This window comes from Macaca nemestrina, chromosome 5 (genome assembly GCF_043159975.1).
Source record: "Macaca nemestrina isolate mMacNem1 chromosome 5, mMacNem.hap1, whole genome shotgun sequence".
Classification (NCBI taxonomy): Eukaryota; Metazoa; Chordata; class Mammalia; order Primates; family Cercopithecidae; genus Macaca; species Macaca nemestrina.
Genome location: NC_092129.1, coordinates 64,691,662 through 64,709,340, shown reverse-complemented (window position 1 = coordinate 64,709,340; position 17,679 = coordinate 64,691,662). Strand labels below are relative to the sequence as shown.

At 36.9% G+C, this 17,679-nt stretch overlaps 1 protein-coding gene across 5 annotated transcripts in view; it reads left to right on the top strand.

The window, feature by feature from the left end:
- The window catches only part of LOC105488977 (SNF2 histone linker PHD RING helicase), a 96,751-nt gene that overhangs the window by 9,920 nt on the left and 69,152 nt on the right, over window positions 1-17,679 (top strand). The window contains exons 1-4 of one of the 5 annotated variants that reach the window (XM_011753524.3): window positions 2,313-2,515; window positions 11,254-11,918; window positions 14,125-14,254; window positions 16,160-16,378. In XM_011753524.3, coding sequence (XP_011751826.2) covers window positions 11,286-11,918; window positions 14,125-14,254; window positions 16,160-16,378 — 982 coding nt within the window. In that variant the 5' untranslated portion in view covers window positions 2,313-2,515; window positions 11,254-11,285. Of the gene's footprint in view, window positions 1-2,312; window positions 2,935-11,253; window positions 11,919-14,124; window positions 14,255-14,288; window positions 14,812-16,159; window positions 16,379-17,679 lie in introns of those variants that run through there. The other 4 variants (XM_011753525.3, XR_011623428.1, XM_011753526.3 and 1 more) reach the window with 4 other exon arrangements.

Here is a 17,679-nt window from a genome sequence, read left to right as displayed (position 1 = left end):
ATCTCCTTGTACATCTCCATCAGAGCTCTTGGGTGACCAGATGCATTATAAATGAGTGGTAATATTTTGAAACAAATCTTTTTTTTTTTTTTTTCTGAGCAGTAGGTCTCAACAGCGGGCTTAAAATATTTTGTATATCTATGTTATAAGCAGATGTGCTGTTATTCACACTTCATTGTTCCATTTATAGAGTACAGGCAGAATAGATCTAGCATAACTCTTCAGGGCCCTAGGAGTTTGAGAATGATAAATGAGTATTGGCCTCAAATTCAAGTCACTAGCTGCATTAGCCCCTAACAAGAGAGTCAACCTGTCCTGTGATGTTTTGAAGCTATGAAAGTCCTAGATGGCCTTTTCTTTCTATAGAAAGCTGTTTTATCTACATGGAAAATCTGTTGTTTTGTGTGGCCACATGCTTCAATTATTTTAGCTACATCTTCTGAAAAACTTGCCACAGCTTCTACAACAGCACTTGCTCCTTCACCTTATACTTTGAGGTTATGGAGATGGCTTCTTTTCTTAAATCTCATGAACCAACCTCTGCTCGCTTCACATTTTTCTGCTACAGCTTCATCACCTCTCTCAGCCTTCACAGAACTGAAAAGAGTTAGGGCCTTGCTCTGGATTGGCTTTGGCTTAAGGGAATGTTGAGAGTGGTTTCATCTTTTATTCAGGCCACTAAAACTTTTTCCGTATCAGTATTAGGCTGTTTCATTTTCTTATCATTTGTGTTTTCATTGGAGTAGCACTTTTAATTCCCTTCTAGAACTTTTCTTTTGCATTCACAACTTAGCTAACTTTGGCACAGGAGGCCTTTTTTCAGCTTATCTCAGCTTTCGACATGGTTTCCTCACTCAATTCCGTCTAGTTTTCGATTTAAAGTGATAGATGTGCCACGCTTCCTTTCACTTGAACACTTAAGAGTCCATTGTAGGGTTATTAATTGGCCTAATTTCAATATTGTTCTGTCTCAAAGAATTGGGAGGCCTGAAGAGAGGAAGAGAGACAGTGGCCATTGGTGAAGCTGTCAGAACACACACAACATTTATTAAGTTTAGCTTCTTCTATGAGCAGAGTTTGTGGTGCTCCCAAAAAACTACAATAGTAACATCAAAGATAACTAATCGTAGATCACCACAACAGATGAACAGCAAGTGAACACATGCTGCTTGAAAAATGAAGCTGACAGACTTGCTTGAGTCAGGGTTGCCAAAAAACTTCAATTTATAGAAAAACACATTATCTGCAAAGCACAATAAAGGGAAGTAAAATAAAAGGATGCGGGGATTTGCTTATGCAAACAGTTTCGTGTCTGTGATAAAGGAATATACTAAGTAAAATATGGACTACCCTGGACTGTCTCCACAACTACAACCGATGTTCACTTGGGCAAGAACTTAGTTCAAGTGCTTCTGTGGTCACACAACCCAAAAGGCCTCCACAGCAGAAATGCTGCTATTAGGTACTCACTCACTAATTATTGAGTCCCCAGTGTTTCCTGAGGGTTATTTCACAGGCTCCTGACTCTGAAACCTCTCAAAGTTATTCCAACGTTAAGCTCATTTCTACGAGAAAGAGGTGAGAGGAAAAAAGACCAATAGTGGAAGGCCAGCTTCAGCACAACACATGTACTTAATAGTTTCTCTCATCTTAGACTATATATTCACATTTCCCTTTAAAGTCTGTTTTTGCGGGAGAGAAGCTTTATTCCTACCTACTTAGTGGCTGCTTTATAACAGTAAAATAGACGCTTTTGCAGAATTCTTTTCTGCTTTTTTTTTTTTTTTTTTTTTTTTTTTTTTGGTGAGACAGAGTCTCACTCTATCACCAAGTGGGGAGACCTCGGCTTACTCAATCTCTGTCTCGTGGGTTCAAGCGATTCTCCTCTCCTGCTTCAGCCTCCCGAGCAGCTGGGACTACAGGTGCGCACCACAACGCCCGGCTAATTTTTCTATTTTTAGTAGAGACGGGGTTTCGCTATCTTGGCCAGACTATTCTCGATCTCCTGATCTCAGGAAATCCGCCCGCCTCGGCTTCCCAAAGTGGTGGGATTACAGACCTAAGCCACCGCGCCCGGCCCCTGCCTTTTATTAAAGCTACAAATCACACACACTCTTCGCCTCACAGGGGAGCCCGCTACTTCGGGGATCCAGCCCTCCTGTATTCTCTAATGGCGTGGGGCAGAGCTATCGCGAGACTCCACTGTCTCCTCAGCAAGTCTTTAATAGTGTGGACTTGCGCAGAAGAGACTCTTGAAGCCAGTTCAGGAGAAAGGGGGCGGGGTGCTCTGACGAGCGCGTTCGCCTTGACCCCACGCTACAGCGCGCGCCGGGCAGCTAGGCGCTGTGGTTTCTGGGTCTCCCGGGGAACCCGTACACTATCCCGCAAAAAGCGCTTGTGCCCACCTCAAGCCAATGTTCGGTGGGTGGCGAATGCGTACCAGTGATCTGCGGGATCTGTAGAGGAGCGCAGGCCTGGTGCAAAGAGACTCAAGAGGCTCGGAGAACCAGCTTGGGTAGGCGCTTGGGTGATGGAAGGTCAGGGGTCAGAGGTCGGGAGGGAGGGAGGTGGCTTCTGGCCTCCGGTACCAGGGAGGGAGGACGCTGGTTGTCCTGGAGCCCGGGAAGCTCAAGGGCTGAGAGGGAGCCGCTGCGCGAGTCTTCCCCACCCCTTCCCGATCCCGGATTAGCGAACCCCGGACCACCATGTCCCTCCGGGGATAAAGTGGGGTCGTGGGAAAGCAGGCTGTGCTTCTCATGCATTCGGGCCTGCGGTGTTTGTCTCGAGCGTCCAACACCCTAGGATCCAGGAGTCCGTCGTCACGCTCCTCGGCCTCGCGGTCGTTTGTTTGCTCGGCCTGCTGGGAGCGATCCGGCGCTGACAGACCCGCTCAGACTCCGGGAGCCGCTTGTGGGTCTTTCGGAAGATAACTGAGTGGGTATCACCGTGCGCCGCAGATCTGCCCCCAGAGGCTGGAACTGGGCGGCCGCCTCCCTTCTTTGTGCGCGGCATTGTGTTAGTAAAAGGGGAGGCAGAGGCTTCTCAGTCCGACTCAAAGTTCTCCGTTACCTCTGGAGCCAGATTAATTACATTCGAATTCAGAACCACTATTCCACATTGTACAGTTTGGTAGTTGCTAGGTTTATGAACGAAGATAGGGTGTTGTTTGATGATTGATGGTCACTGTATAATAAATACAGTATTATTAAATAATGACCAGGAAGCTTTACACTTTTTCCAAGTAGTTGGACATTATCACGAGGTAGAAATCTTAGATGTTTGATGCCTTCCAACTTGTACTTAAGGAACTTGGGGCTTTTTCTGAACAAAATAAGATAATTTTAAAGTTATTACTGTTACTTGAAATTATTCCAGTGGGCATTAGTAGGAATGATGAAACTCTTGAATAGAAACGATCCATGATATCTTTACTGTCACCAAAAAGACTAGTTTATGATTAGTAAACATGCTGGAGACAGAGCAGTCCTGAGCAGTATTGTGATAATTATGTCCGTGTTCGCAAACCTGGACTTTCTAGAGCTTTGAAGGACCAGTTAACCAGTAAGCTGGCAATTGAAAATAAAATAGTTTACTTTTGAGAGATGCTATTGTATATCCTCTTTGTCCACCCGAAAGGAGCTGGACTTAACAGAATTATTAAAGCTTTTATTATTAAGAGTTTAGGCTAGTAAGATTTAGGGGAAACAGAATTTGGTTGTGAAAAAACTTATGAGGGCATTTTTCAAGTTTATGTAACTAATATATTTTAGCATTTAGTAGATGGAAATACTCTCACCTTGCTGGAATTATTTCTACAGAAAAGGAAAAGATTATGTTAACCCTGGGTCATTAAGAGCTTCCTAGTACTTAGTAACGAGTGGGCTTCGTTTCCGTAAGACAACATTTTGGACAGGAATATGGCAAGTGTATAATCCTGTTTGCCCTTTATAGCCTAAACCCAGATCTACCATGGATTTGTTGTAATTCAGGATTTGTATGTATCTTATAAACATGAAATAATATTTTTGGGGGAAAAATGTGAATTTAAGTTGTGTTATTCATTTGTTGGATTGTCTTAGTAATTTAACATTTTATGTTTATTTTTCTAGCATTCCATCCTTGTTTTCTGTTGAAGGTAAAGTTCAGTCAGTTTTCCTGCCTTGTTCTAGTATTTCATTTTTCTCAGAAATACTAAAGAATAGTTTCATATTACCTATAGTCTTCTAGAATGTGGATAAGAGAGACTTCTCTAAAAAGAAATATGAGTAAAGTACTGTTAGGTCCTCAAAAGGAGGGAATATATCCACAGAATTAGAGATCTTTGTTTCACCCTTTTTGTATGTGTTTACTTCCTAGTACTGACCTGGCATTGGGAGTACAGCACTGAATGGGATACTACTCCTGCCCATCTTTCAAAGTGAACATTGTAGCAGTTGGGATCCAGGAGAGAGAGGACCTTAACTCAGCTTCTCTGGTCATGGAAGCCTTTCCAGGGAAGACTGGGATGGAGACAGGCATAAAAGCAATTCAAGCAAAAGGCTTTTACATTTAAATACAAGACAGTAAAAGTGTGGTCCATATAGAAAACTTCACATAATTACATTTTACCCAAACACTGCTAATTAAGAAGGAGGAAGAAATAGTTGTGACTGATAAGGTATGAAGAAAACTGGAAGAATATGGGATGTGGTTAGGTACAGAATTTCACCAGTACTTGACTTACTAGTTGCCATATTGCATTTTAGTCATAAGTATTTTTGACCAAATACTATTTTCTTTGGTGCGAAAAGTTAACCCTAAATAGAGATTTCTTTAAGTAAAGACTCAGTCAAAACCAAGAGCTTTTTGTTTGGTTGGTTGATTTTTTTGATCATGAATGTTTCCTCAGCTAAGAACTGGACAAAGGCAGAGCATTGCTAGAAATTCTGGTATTGACTTTTCTGCAGTGTATTATTATCACTGATAAGTGCCTTGAGGCACTAATATTGGAAGAATCAGGTTGAAAGAAAACATCTGAAGGAATGTGCAAATTATAATGGTGTACATAATTTAAAAGATACTGGATAGGTTTTACCAGAGAACAGAATAAATAGTTGAAGTAATGTTTTCTGGTTTGGTAATGTGTCTGTTACAAAATTATTGTAGGAAACATGGCACATGTTACTTCTCACATTCCATTGGCTAGGACTGGTCACAGGACCATACTAAGCTGGACAGCCATTTCTCAACTACTCTATACTTTGAGTGGAAATAAGTGGATTTTAGTAGGCAGCTGGTTATCCATAACAAGGTTTTTTGTAGGGATTCTAAAAAATAAAGGGAGTAGTGCCTGGGTGTTTCCCTGAGACATTCTGACTTAGTTGGCTAGGCATCAGGATTTTTTAAAATTTCCCTGGTGATTCTGATGTGCAGTCAAGTTTGAGAAGCACTGATCTGTGGTCCCCCATCCTGCGACATTAAAGTTTGGTTATTGTGAAATGTAATTTAGAGCAGGGGTCCCCAACCCCCAGGCTACGGACCGGTGCCAGTCCGTGGCGTGTTAGAACCGAGCTGCACTACAGGAGGTGGGCTGCGGGCAAGCGAGCATTACCACCTGAGCTCTGTCTCCTGTCAGAGCAACAGAGTCAGTAGATTACCATAAAAGCATGGACCCTATCGTGAACTACATATGCGCAGGATCTAGGTTGTACACTTCTTATTAAAATCTAATGCCTGATGATCTAAGGTGGAACAGTTTCATCCCTAAACCACCCCCTCCCGACCCCACCCCTCTCCTCCGGTCCATGGAAAAATTGTCTTCCGTGAAACCTGTTTATGGTACCAAAAAGGTTGGGAACTGCTGGTTTAGAGTATTCTCAGGATGACAATAAATAGCAACTACCATTTATGGAATACAGGCCAAATTTCTGGTACTGTGCTGTTGTACTTAAACTATTTCTAACCACAATCCTGCTATCATCCCCATTTTAGAGATGAGAAAATTGGCACAGAAGACTGCATAACTATTTCAGTGCCACACAGTAAATGCCAAAGCTGGAATTAGAATGAATGTAAGACTTCAAAGCATCGCGTTCTCACCTTTAAGCCACATTACTTTGCTAATGTGAGACTCTGCTAGAGAGTTGCTTTTGGAGTTTTCAGAGTTAATGATTCCACAAGAACCATGTTATTAATATTATTATGGTTAGTGTGATACATTTTGTAACTGGCCCAATTCCATTTCTACACTCCCTCTACCCCTTCACCCCCCATATCCATGCTTTTTGCCATGTGCAGTTTCACCTAGTAAAGAAGTGTAGTATATTTCTCCACTACTTAACATTGGGTCCATGGATATGTCTTGCTTTGGTCTGTGGCACCTTAGTGGTTTTTAAACACTTTGAAAACTACTTGTGTGATTGGATTTGCAAGATGATACACCTCAACCATTGCCATAAAGAACATTCCTGAGTTACTTTGCTGATCCAAGGAGAGAGGATAAGAACTATATTAAGCAGAGCCAAACTGCTTTTCCAGAAACCTAGCCTAGATTAACCTCCTTCAGCTAATGTGCAGATCTATGAGAATAAATGATTGCTGTATCAAGGTTTTGAGCTTTGGGGTAGTGTGTTAATACAGCATGTTTGTGGCAGTAGTTAACTGATAAGCCTAACTTTTCAAAGTTCCTGCAGTGACCTGACTCACTTTCAGTATTCCAGCTTATGCTTTGAAGAAAACTGGACAAACATAAACACTTAGGAAATTAAGAGCTTTCTATATTATTCCTCCAAGATAAGAGAGGATAAGATGCTTTAAAAGTAGTTATCATAGCCAGTGAAGCACTGGCTAAGAGAATAGAATTCTCATGATTGACTTAAGCACTGTCTGATATATAGACTTTTTGCAATTATGTGAATGCTGTATATTTGTGCTGTTCAGTGCAGTAGCCACTAGCCACATAGGGTTATTGAGCACTTGAAGTGTGGCTAGTGAGACTGAAGAGCTGAGTTTATAACATTTGATTTTATTTACAGTCACACATCACTTAATGATGGGGCTGTGTTTTGAGGAATGCATCATAGACAAGTTTGTTATGTGAACATCTTAGAGTATACTTACACAAACCTAAGTGGTACCGCCGGCCTACTATACACCTAGGCTCTATGGTACAGCCTACTGCTCTTAGGCTACAAACCCGTACAGTATATTCTGTACTGGATACTGTAGGCAGTTGTCACACAGTAGTATTTGTATATTTAAACATATTTAAATATGGGAAATGTACAGTAAAGATATGGTATAAAAGATAAAATATAGTACAGCTTTGTGGGGTGCTTAGCATGAATGCAGCTTATAACACTGAAGGTTGCTCTGGGTTAGTCAGGGAGTGAATGTGAAGGCCTGGGACAATACTGTACAATTCTGTAGACTTTGTAAACACTGCACGCTTGTGCTACACAAAATTTAGTAAAAAATAAAGTAATGCAGTCAGGCGCGGTGGCTCACGCCTGTAATCCCAGCACTTTGGGAGGCCAAGGCGGGTGAATCATGAGGTCAGGAGATTGATACCATCCTGGCTAACACAGTGAAACCCCGTCTCTACTAAAAATACAAAAAAAAAATTAGCTGGGCATAGTGGCGGGTGGCGCCTGTAGTCCCAGCTATTCGGGAGGCTGAGGCAGGAGAATGGCATGAACCCAGGAGGTGGAGCTTGCAGTGAGCGGAGATCGAGCCACTGCACTCCAGCCTGGGCAACAGAGCGAGACTCCATCTCAAAAAAATAAAAAATAAATAAAAGTAATGCATTATGATGTTACAATGGCTATGATGTCACTAGTCCATAGGAATTTTTCAGCTTCTTTATGGAACCACTCTAATATTTGGTCCCTTATTGACCAAAATGTCATTATGCAATGCATAACTATATTGAAAGTTAAGTAGTCATATGCAGCCAACAACTACCTTATTGGATTTGCTTTGGCCAATAGTAGACAGAAACTACTTACTTGGAGCTGCCAAGGAAACCACCTTCCTTTGAATCACAGGGCCACCTTGTTTCTAAATAAAGGTTCAATCATCAGGGAAGGAGAATAGACCTTAGGCAGGTAAATAATGTCACTTTAGTTTCTTTATGGTTATTGGTCTATTCATATTTTCCTTCTTGGGCCAATTTTGTTCATTTGTATTTTGTTAGCAAAATTTTATCATTTATCATTTTATCCAGATTTTTCAGGTTTATTGAATAAAGTTATATTTAATATTAAAATTTCTAAATCTTGTGCATCTACTTTTTGTTTCTGCTCTTTAAATCAACTTTAAGATATAGTTTATATATAAGAAAATTCAATTTAAAGTATATAATTTGATGAGTTTTGACAGATGTATACTCTGCAATCATGTGTTGAACATTTATGTTCCAAAGCCTGCCTTCCTGTTCCTTTGCTGTCAGTCACCTCTTTCTACTTCCTTGCCCCTGATAACCACTAATCTGCTTTCTGTACTTAGGTTTTTGCCATTTCTAGAATTTCATGTAAATGGAAGCGTATAGTATATAATCTTTCACATCTAGCTTCCTTCAGTTTAGCATAATGCTCTAACAGTTCATTCATGTTATTTTACAGAAGTCTCTTTTTATCACAGAATAGTATTCCATTGTATGAATATGCCACAATGTGTCTATTCACCAGTTGTTGGACATTTGGGTTTTCTTCCAGTTTGGGGCTTTTAAGAGGAAAGCTGTTAACGTTGAAGTTTAAATTTTTGTGGATTTATGTTTTGATTTCTCTTGGATAAATACCTAAGAGAGGGATTGCTAGGCTGCGTATTAAGTTATATTCAATTTTATTAGAAACTGATAAACTTTTCCAAAGTGTGCTGTGTTCGAATGTTGGAGAGTTCAGTTCTGTTTGAACCATACTTGCAGTGTTTTAAATTTTTGACTATTCTAGTGTGTGAATAGTGGCATCTCATTGTGATTTCTGGGTTGAATTTGCATTGCTTTAATGACTGATGCTGGTGAAAGTATTTTCATGTGCTTATTTTACACTTATGGGTCATCTTTGGTGAAATGTCTGTTCAAAATTTTTGACGTTTTTAAATGTTTATCTTACTATTGATTTGTGAGAGTTCTTTACATAGTCTGCAAACATATCCTTCATCAGATACTTGATTTGCTAATATTTTCTCCCATCTATGACTTGCTGTCATATTTTGATGACAGTATCTTTTGAAGAACCAAAATATTTATTTTTGATGAAACTTAATTTATCATTTTCTTACATAGTCTGTGGTTTTTGTTTCCTGCTTAAAAATTTTTGTGACTTTTTTTGGGCGAATCCAATGTCATTTAGGTTTTCTCCTCTGTTTTCTTTGAGAAGTTTTAGTTTTAGCTTTTATTTTTATTATCTATTTTTAGTGAACTCTTATATTTTATGAGGTAAAGCTTCATTTTGTTGCATATTGGTATCCATTTACTAAAAGGATACCTTTCCCATTGACTGCCTCTGAACTTCTTTCAGAAATCAATTGACCATACATGTGTGGGTCTACTGCAGGACATTTTATTGTGTTCCATTGATCTATATGTTTGTCTTTACACCACTGCTGCGCCATTTTTATTTCTTTTGACATACGTCTTGGAATCAGTGTAAATCATTCAACTTTATTTTTATTTTCTAAAATTATATTGACTTTCCTGTATTGTAGGCATTTTAATATAAATTTTAACATCAGGTTGTCAGTTTCTACTAAAGAAACCTGTTGGAATTTTGAATGGAATTGCTTTTCTGTAAGTTAATACTAAGAAATTGACATCTGAACATTTTGAGTCTTCTAGTCCATGGACATAGTATGTTGTATAGATCTGTAATTATATACTATTATACTATTTTCTAAATTTTTATGTATGCTTGAAAATTTTCAGAATAAAAATATAGTAAGTTATCTTTTGGAGAAATTTAAAAATCAAAAAAGTTTACTATATTTATGCACATATTTTTAATTTTTGCTTTTTATTTCCTTGTGTGTGGATCCAGATTTCCATCTGATGTTACATTTCTTCTACCCAAGCACTTCTAACATTACTTAGATTTTAGGTATACAAGTGATAAGTCCTTTTGGCTTTTGTCGATCTTTTCTTCACCTTCATTTTTGAAAGATATTTTGCCGAGTTTAGAGCTGTAGGGTGGGAGCAGTGGCTAAACCAGAAAAATAGGGCAAATCTGGAGAGAAGTCCTCACTTTTCGGTACTTTAATCATGGCATACCTTATTGTGATTGTTCTTTATGTTTGCCTTGATTGGGTTTCATTGAGCTTCTTGGTTTTCTGGGTTGATGGTTTTTATAGAATTTGGAAAATTTTCATGTATCATTTTTTCAAGAAGTTTTTTATATCCTTTCTTTTCTGCTGACATTCCAGTTTTATGCATGTTTGACTCCTTAACATTGTCCAGTAGGTTTCTGATGTTCTATTTATTGTTTTTTCAGTCTTTGTTTATCTTGGCTTCATTTTTGACAGTTTCTGTTGTTACTCTTGTTTCCATTGTTTAAGCTTATTCTCCTCCTTTTTTTCTTTGCCATTTCTAATGTGCTGGTAATCTCATACAATGTGTTTTTCGTTTCAGATGTTGCATTTCCATCTGCATAAATTTTATAGGAGTCATTTGTATATCTATAATTTTTTTGTCATATTCATATTTTCCTCTACCTTCTTGAACATATTGAGAATATTTACAGTAGCTGTTTGAATGTTTGTTTCTGCTAATTATATCATGCTGGGGCTTTTTGATTTTTTTCTTGTCATGGGTCTTATTTTTCTGTTTTATTTTCATTTTTTTTTTTTTTTTTACGTGCCTGATAATTTTAGATTTGATGCCAGACATTTGTGTTAGATTTTGTTTCACTCTTTTAAAGTATTGTTGGGCTTTGTTCTGAGGGGCAGTTAAATTACTTGGGATTAATTGAGAGATTTACCTTCCTATTATATTGCTCATTAAATTATTTCTACAATTTATTTTATACAACAAATTGCCTTTACTAAATTTATCTATTAAAGACTAGTAAAACCATTAGAATTTATTTGATGTATAGATTATGGTTAATATGTTCATTCCTTAGTCATATTGACCTGGTAAAAAATTGCTTATTGCTTTATATGTCACTGAAGATTTCATATTATGTTTATGGGCTGTGAATTTATGCTGAATTTCTCATCTGGTAACCCTTAAGTACTAAATCATCTCTTGGTATACCTCCTGTTGTTTCATTTGTCCTCTAGGGTTCACAGTTACCAGCCAAGAAAACTTGAAAATGAGCAGCCGGAGGAAACGTGCTCCTCCAGTGAGGGTGGATGAGGAAAAAAGGCAGCAGCTTCATTGGAATATGCATGAGGACAGAAGGAATGAACCTATCACCATAAGTGATGATGATGAGCAGCCCTGCCCAGGTTCCGATACCTCTTCTGCTCATTGCATCATTCTAAGTGATAGTCTGAAGGAAGAAGTGGCTCACAGAGACAAGAAGAAGTGTTCAAAAGTGGTGAGCTTCTCAAAACCAATTGAAAAAGAAGAGACTGTTGGTATTTTTTCCCCTTTGTCTGTAAAGTTGAATATTGTGATTTCTCCCTATCACTTTGACAATTCCTGGAAAGCATTTCTAGGAGAATTAACTCTTCAGCTTCTTCCTGAGCAGAGTTTAACTGAAAATTTTTCCGAAAGGAGTATTACATTGGTGAGTTCAGAGTCAAGCAATCAGTTCCTGATTTATATTCATTCAAAAGGTGAAGATGTAGAGAAACAAAAAAAAGAACCAATGAGTATTTGTGACAAGGGTATTCTAGTGGAGTCATCCTTCAGTGGTGAAATGTTAGAAGATTTGGGTTGGCTGCAAAAGAAGAGAAGAATAAAACTTTATCACAAACCAGAAGGAAATCACATTATCAAGGTACTCAATTTTTTGTGGTGTCTTTTGAGGCTCTTCTACATTGGCAGTCCACTTTTAAATTAACCTATGAGAGAAGTCTGAAAAGCCAGCAATAAGCCTTTCATTATTAAGTTTCAAAGTACACTTTAAGCTTTTAATAACTATTAAAAGTATGTTACAACTAATCATTTTCAGGCTACACTTTTTCAAGATCTTCCATCTCTACTTTCAGTGACTTGTTTTGGTCCTCATCGTCTGTTCCTCTTACTGCAGCAGTCATTTAACCATTTCTCTGTTTGCCATTTTGTGTTTTCAAATGCTTTGATTTTGTCTCTAGAATTGTATGATGTGAATGCAAATGAAATTCTGTTCATTACTGCCTACAGAATTAAGCATAATCTTTCTAATCTGGCACAGAAGTTCCTCCCTTGACCAGCCCTTGAGCCTTATTTACCCTTTATTACTCTGCTTTTTATTTTGTCCCAGAAACTCCAAATTGATTTATTTCTTCCATATACCACACTGACTGTCTGCGTCTTTGCTTTTGCTCTTATAGTTCCCTCTGCTTCAGTTGTTCCCTTTCCCTGATAATTTCTGGTTATTTTTTAATATTTAGTTTAGCATTAATTCACCCAGGGAGATCATTTCTCAAATCTATTGGTGGTATTATGTGCCCTCTCCTCAGAATCTCTGGTAGATTTTTTTTTTTTTCCCCAGCCTTGGCGACTTGTCATGTACTTAACATTTTATATCATTCCCCTTTGGTAAACTATGAAGCCTTTCATCTTTACAGCCTAGTAAAGTACCTGGTACCTAAATTTTCAGTAGATGAATGAATAAATTTGTAATTTATTTCAGTCTCTGCCATTCACTGGCCAAATAACTTTATGTGAATCATTTAAATGCTCTAATTTCAGTTTCTTTATGGAATGTCAGTAATACCCATTCTTCTTACAGCATAAAATTGTGTTTAAAATGAGGTCAGATAATGTAAGAAAGTATACTTTGCAAACTGTGAAGCAAATTAATATGCTTTTATGTTAAACTTGAAATTTTAAAACGTTAATTTCATGTTGTTTAACTGAAAACTGTTTCATATATTTCTTTCATCAATAACCTTAGTTATAGTTTTAGAATTGTCAGAAGGAAAGGAGAAAATTTAGAATTATTAGATTGCAATTAATTTTTCCCTGTACAGTGAAACTGTGTAACCAGACATTCCCTCTCTTTACTGATTTTGCCAAAATTGTGGCTCAGTGATAACAAGTATGTAACAATTTATGACTCACATATCTGTGTTCTATGTTCCCTACAAACCAAGTCTTAATCTATTGTGTTTTTCCCGATCCTGAATTTTACAAATATTTAAACATTTATTGCTGCTGTAGTAAGACATCTCCAAGCAAGCCAAGACAGAATACAAACAGGAATGAAATACACTTTGTCATTCATTTCTGTGTAAGGCTGGTGGATTTCTGTTCTTTAGTGAAAGAATATGAGATTCTCAGTGATTAGAGACTCAGGTACAACATAGTCAACATGAAGTAAAGGGAACTAACATTTATTGAGTGTCTACCATTAGAAACTTTTATAGTTATATTATTTAAGCTAGATGTCTCTCCATTTTGTAAATGAGAATACTTGGGTCAAAATAAATAGGTTGTTTTTTCTCCAATTCATTTAGCTTCTAAGTATCAATGCCAGGATTCAAAATCAAGTCTTTCAACCGTAAAACTTCATACTACATTGCTTCACTAGGGTCAAAATATTAACATTAATCAAGGTCTGTTTTTTTACACGTTTTAGTGTTTGATTCAGTAATAAGGATGCCCAAACCTAACAGTGTAGAAGATTCCTAGCATGTATATCATAATCTTCTGGGGAAATCTGCATTTTTAACAAACTTGACTGATTAATTCATTAGTTTTGGGAATCATTTTATTAGTAGATAGAACTAGGTGTTTTTATCGCATTCTCCCAGGTTCGATTTCAGTTAGGGAAATATTTTTTTCCAGCAACTCGAATTGTACATTGTAGGCACTTACATTTGTAATTTGTTAGTGAAAATGAAACACGGGAAAATTTGGTAGGTATGTATTTATTATTTGTGGCACAAATGCTATGAATACCTTTAAAAATAGTGATGCTAATTTTTTCTTTCTTATGTCCTCATAAAGAATGGTGTATTTCAAATGAAACTACTTTTATTTTGATTAATTATTTGTAGGTTGGAATTTATCTTTTGGAAGCTGGCCTAGCAAAACTAGACTTCTTGAGTGATGCAAATTCAAGAATGAAAAAGTTCAATCAGCTTATGAAGAAAGTAATGGAAAAGTTACACAATTATATTATTCCAGGTAATGTTTACAGTAAACTTAAAAATTGCTATTACTTAGGAGTTGTGAGTTTTTTTCTCTAAGTGCTGGACATAACAATCAGAAAAACAGCTGATAAAGTCATAATAAAAATTAAGTGATTATATGGCAAATTATGCTTATTTGAAATGCACCCACTAATATAATTTATTTCTTTGGTTAACTCTGTGTTTACCTTATTGTAAATATTAAAGGAATATTTGCAGAGTCAATATGCAAGTCTAAAGGCAGAGTGTAAAGGGATCTGAGCTGGTTGGGATTTTTGCATTATTCCTGTGCTTTTATTTTGTCATGGCCAGAAATTCTTGGCTGGCGTTTATTCCACCTCTCCTTTGCAGTCTGACAAATAATTTCAAAAGCCTGGTTCCCATAAAGACCAGATAACTTTGCTCTGTTTCTTGGCAAGACGTTGCATCTTTGGTCAGGACTGCAGATTCAGAGTTGTCTGCCATTGGTCACCATGGGAGAGTGTGGATGGCTTGGTGCAGCTCATCAACACTACTGGAAAAAGAGCCCAAATTCTCCAAGTTCTGCTCATGGTGGGTCAGCATTATTTCAGGTGCAAATTATAGAACATTGTCATACTGGAGTATTTAAAAATCAATTTCTAACTTTGATTGTTATTTCTCTAGTACATTTTTTGCAATGCTTTATAATATCAGTAATAGTAAATCATTTTGCAAGTTAGATACTTTAAATGAGGAAACCTCTGGTTTTGGGATTAGAAGGAATGAATTTAAGTACATGTAGAGTTTTTAAAGTTATGGCCTTTTAAAAATATTACAAATTTGTGCATTTTAAAACCTGGTATCTAAGGAAAGCTTCAAATTTAGCTATTAATCTTAGATTATATAATTACAGTAAAAGTCTAAAAGAACCAAGCATAAAGCTATACATTAATTGTGAAGTTTTGGAAATTTTACATGGCATATTTTTTATTGGAAAAAAGTAAGTCATGAATTTTTTGGTGTGATCTTTTAGTTTTAGAAGTTATGAGGTGTGTCCTGTAAAAGTATATAGGCCTCTTTCAAAGCAGTTCAGAAATAAATGATAGACTTTTTCACCTTGAAAGAGTTATGTTTTTAATAAAGAACCATTAACTGAAAGGAGTTTGTAAATATGTTCAAGGTTTTTATTACTTTTTTCATGTTATAGTAAGCATAAATCTTCTTCCACAGAACAATTGTGCCCACCAAATGAAATTAGTATTTTTACTATTTTACAAATTTGCATTGATAACTTAATAATCACTTGTCTTCCAATTGGCTGCTACTGCTACCAAATGCCTATCCTTTTTTAGCATAAGAAATAAAATGAGAACCCGTTTCTTATTAGGCATAGAACAGTTATGTCTCCATATGGATTTTGTATGTTAAAATTGTAAAAGGAAAATAAGTGTTCCTGTATAAACTTCAAACAGTATTCACATTGAGTTCCTCAAATGTTTGTAAAATATCTGCAGTGGACAATACACGTGTCAGCTACGTGTCAGCTTCTCTGAGGGGCTACAAAAATGAAAAACTTTGCCTTTGTCTCACTGGGGAAGGGACCAATGGACATAAATGATTGCAGCTGGTATTGCAGTAGATTACAATGTAATATTACTATATCCAGAATATAAAAGGATTGCACAACAGAGGAGAACATAATTCCAGCCAGGGAAAGCAAAAGAAAATGCCATGGAAAAAGTAGCAGTTAAACTTCCTTGAAGAATGGATGAGTGGATTTTTGATTAATGAAAAATTAAAGATAGGGCCTTTCAGTGACAAAACACGCTGAGCAAGAACCCAGAGTTGGGCAAGTTCATCGTATGCTCTTAGAATAAGAATTGCTTATAGTTAGAAAAGTCACGTCAGTTTTTGAGTACATTTGTTGTGTGATGTATAGATGTGTTGGAAGAGGATGAAGATGATCCGGAGAATGAGCCAGAGGGACAAGACATTGACGAGCTGTATCACTTTGTGAAACAAACACATCAGCAAGAAACACGGTCCATCCAAGTGGATGTCCAGCATCCTGCACTGATCCCTGTGTTGAGACCCTACCAAAGAGAGGCTGTCAATTGGATGCTACAACAAGAGTGTTTCAGAAGCAGTCCTGCTACTGGTAAGAATAAGATGTTTAAAGAAAAATTGATTAGAGAGATTACATCAGAGACAATTAGGGCAGGGGGAAATTAATCATTAAAATGAACATCCTGAAAATATAAGATAAAATGGGTGCTATGAACAAAATTATTTTCTAAGAAATTCTTTAAAATTGAAATCTAGAAAAATGAATTTGTGGGTTTCTTCATTCAGAAAAGTTTGAAATGGTTTTTCCTGCCAAAAGGAAATCAAAAGCTGCCTCAATTGGAATTTTCGAAAACCAAGAAATTTTTTTTACATTCCTTTCAAACAAAGAATTGCTGTTCAGAATCTGGTCCAGTGGGAATCTTACTGATCATCTGTAAGAAACTCACAATGTAATGGTGAATGTTAGTGACAGAAAGCAAATTTACAAAAGTAGGAGACTTATGTGTGACTAATTTACCTAGATTTTGCATTTTTTTCTTTACAATAATGTCATCTGTTGAGTATTTTTATGAAAATAGTAGTTTTACGGGAGGCTTTTATGCCACTTCTTTATTGCTGTCTTTTTTCAGTAACTTTGTGGGGGTAAAAGTGATTTTGGGTTACATGGACGAATTGTGTAGTGGTGAAGTCTGGACTTTTAGTGTACCCATCACCTGAATAGTGTATATTGTACCACTATGTATTTTTTCATCCCTCACTTCCCTTCTGAGTCTCCAGTATCCATTGTACTACTCTGTATGCACCCATGTACTTATAGCTTAGCTCACACTTGTAAATAAGAATATGTGGTATTTGTTTTTCTGTTCCAGAGTTACTTCACTTGGGATAATGACCTCCATTTTCATCCAAGTTGCTGCAAAAAACATTATTTCATTCTTTCTTATGGCTGTATAGTATTCCATGGTTTCCATGGTGTGTATACACACCTGCTCCCCTCCACCCACATTTTCTTTATCCACTCATTGATTGATGGGCACTTAAGTTGGTTCCATATCTTTGCAATTGTCAATTCGTACTGCAATAAACATGTGAGCATGGGTGTCTTTTTGATATAGTGACTTGTTTTCCTTTAGGGAACAAGTTCCAGTAGTGTTCTGGAGTGAATGATAGATCTACTCTTAGTTCTTTGAGAAATCTCCATACTGTTTTCCATAGAGATTGTACTAATTTGCATTCCCATCAGTAGTGTAAAAACATTCCCTTTTTACTGCCTTTGTGCCAACATCTATAGATTTTTGAATTTTTAATGGCTATTTTATTCTAGAAGATAAAAATATAAAATACCTATTAATCTCTAAAGAAGCCAACTAAAAATTACTTGCTGTTTCATTG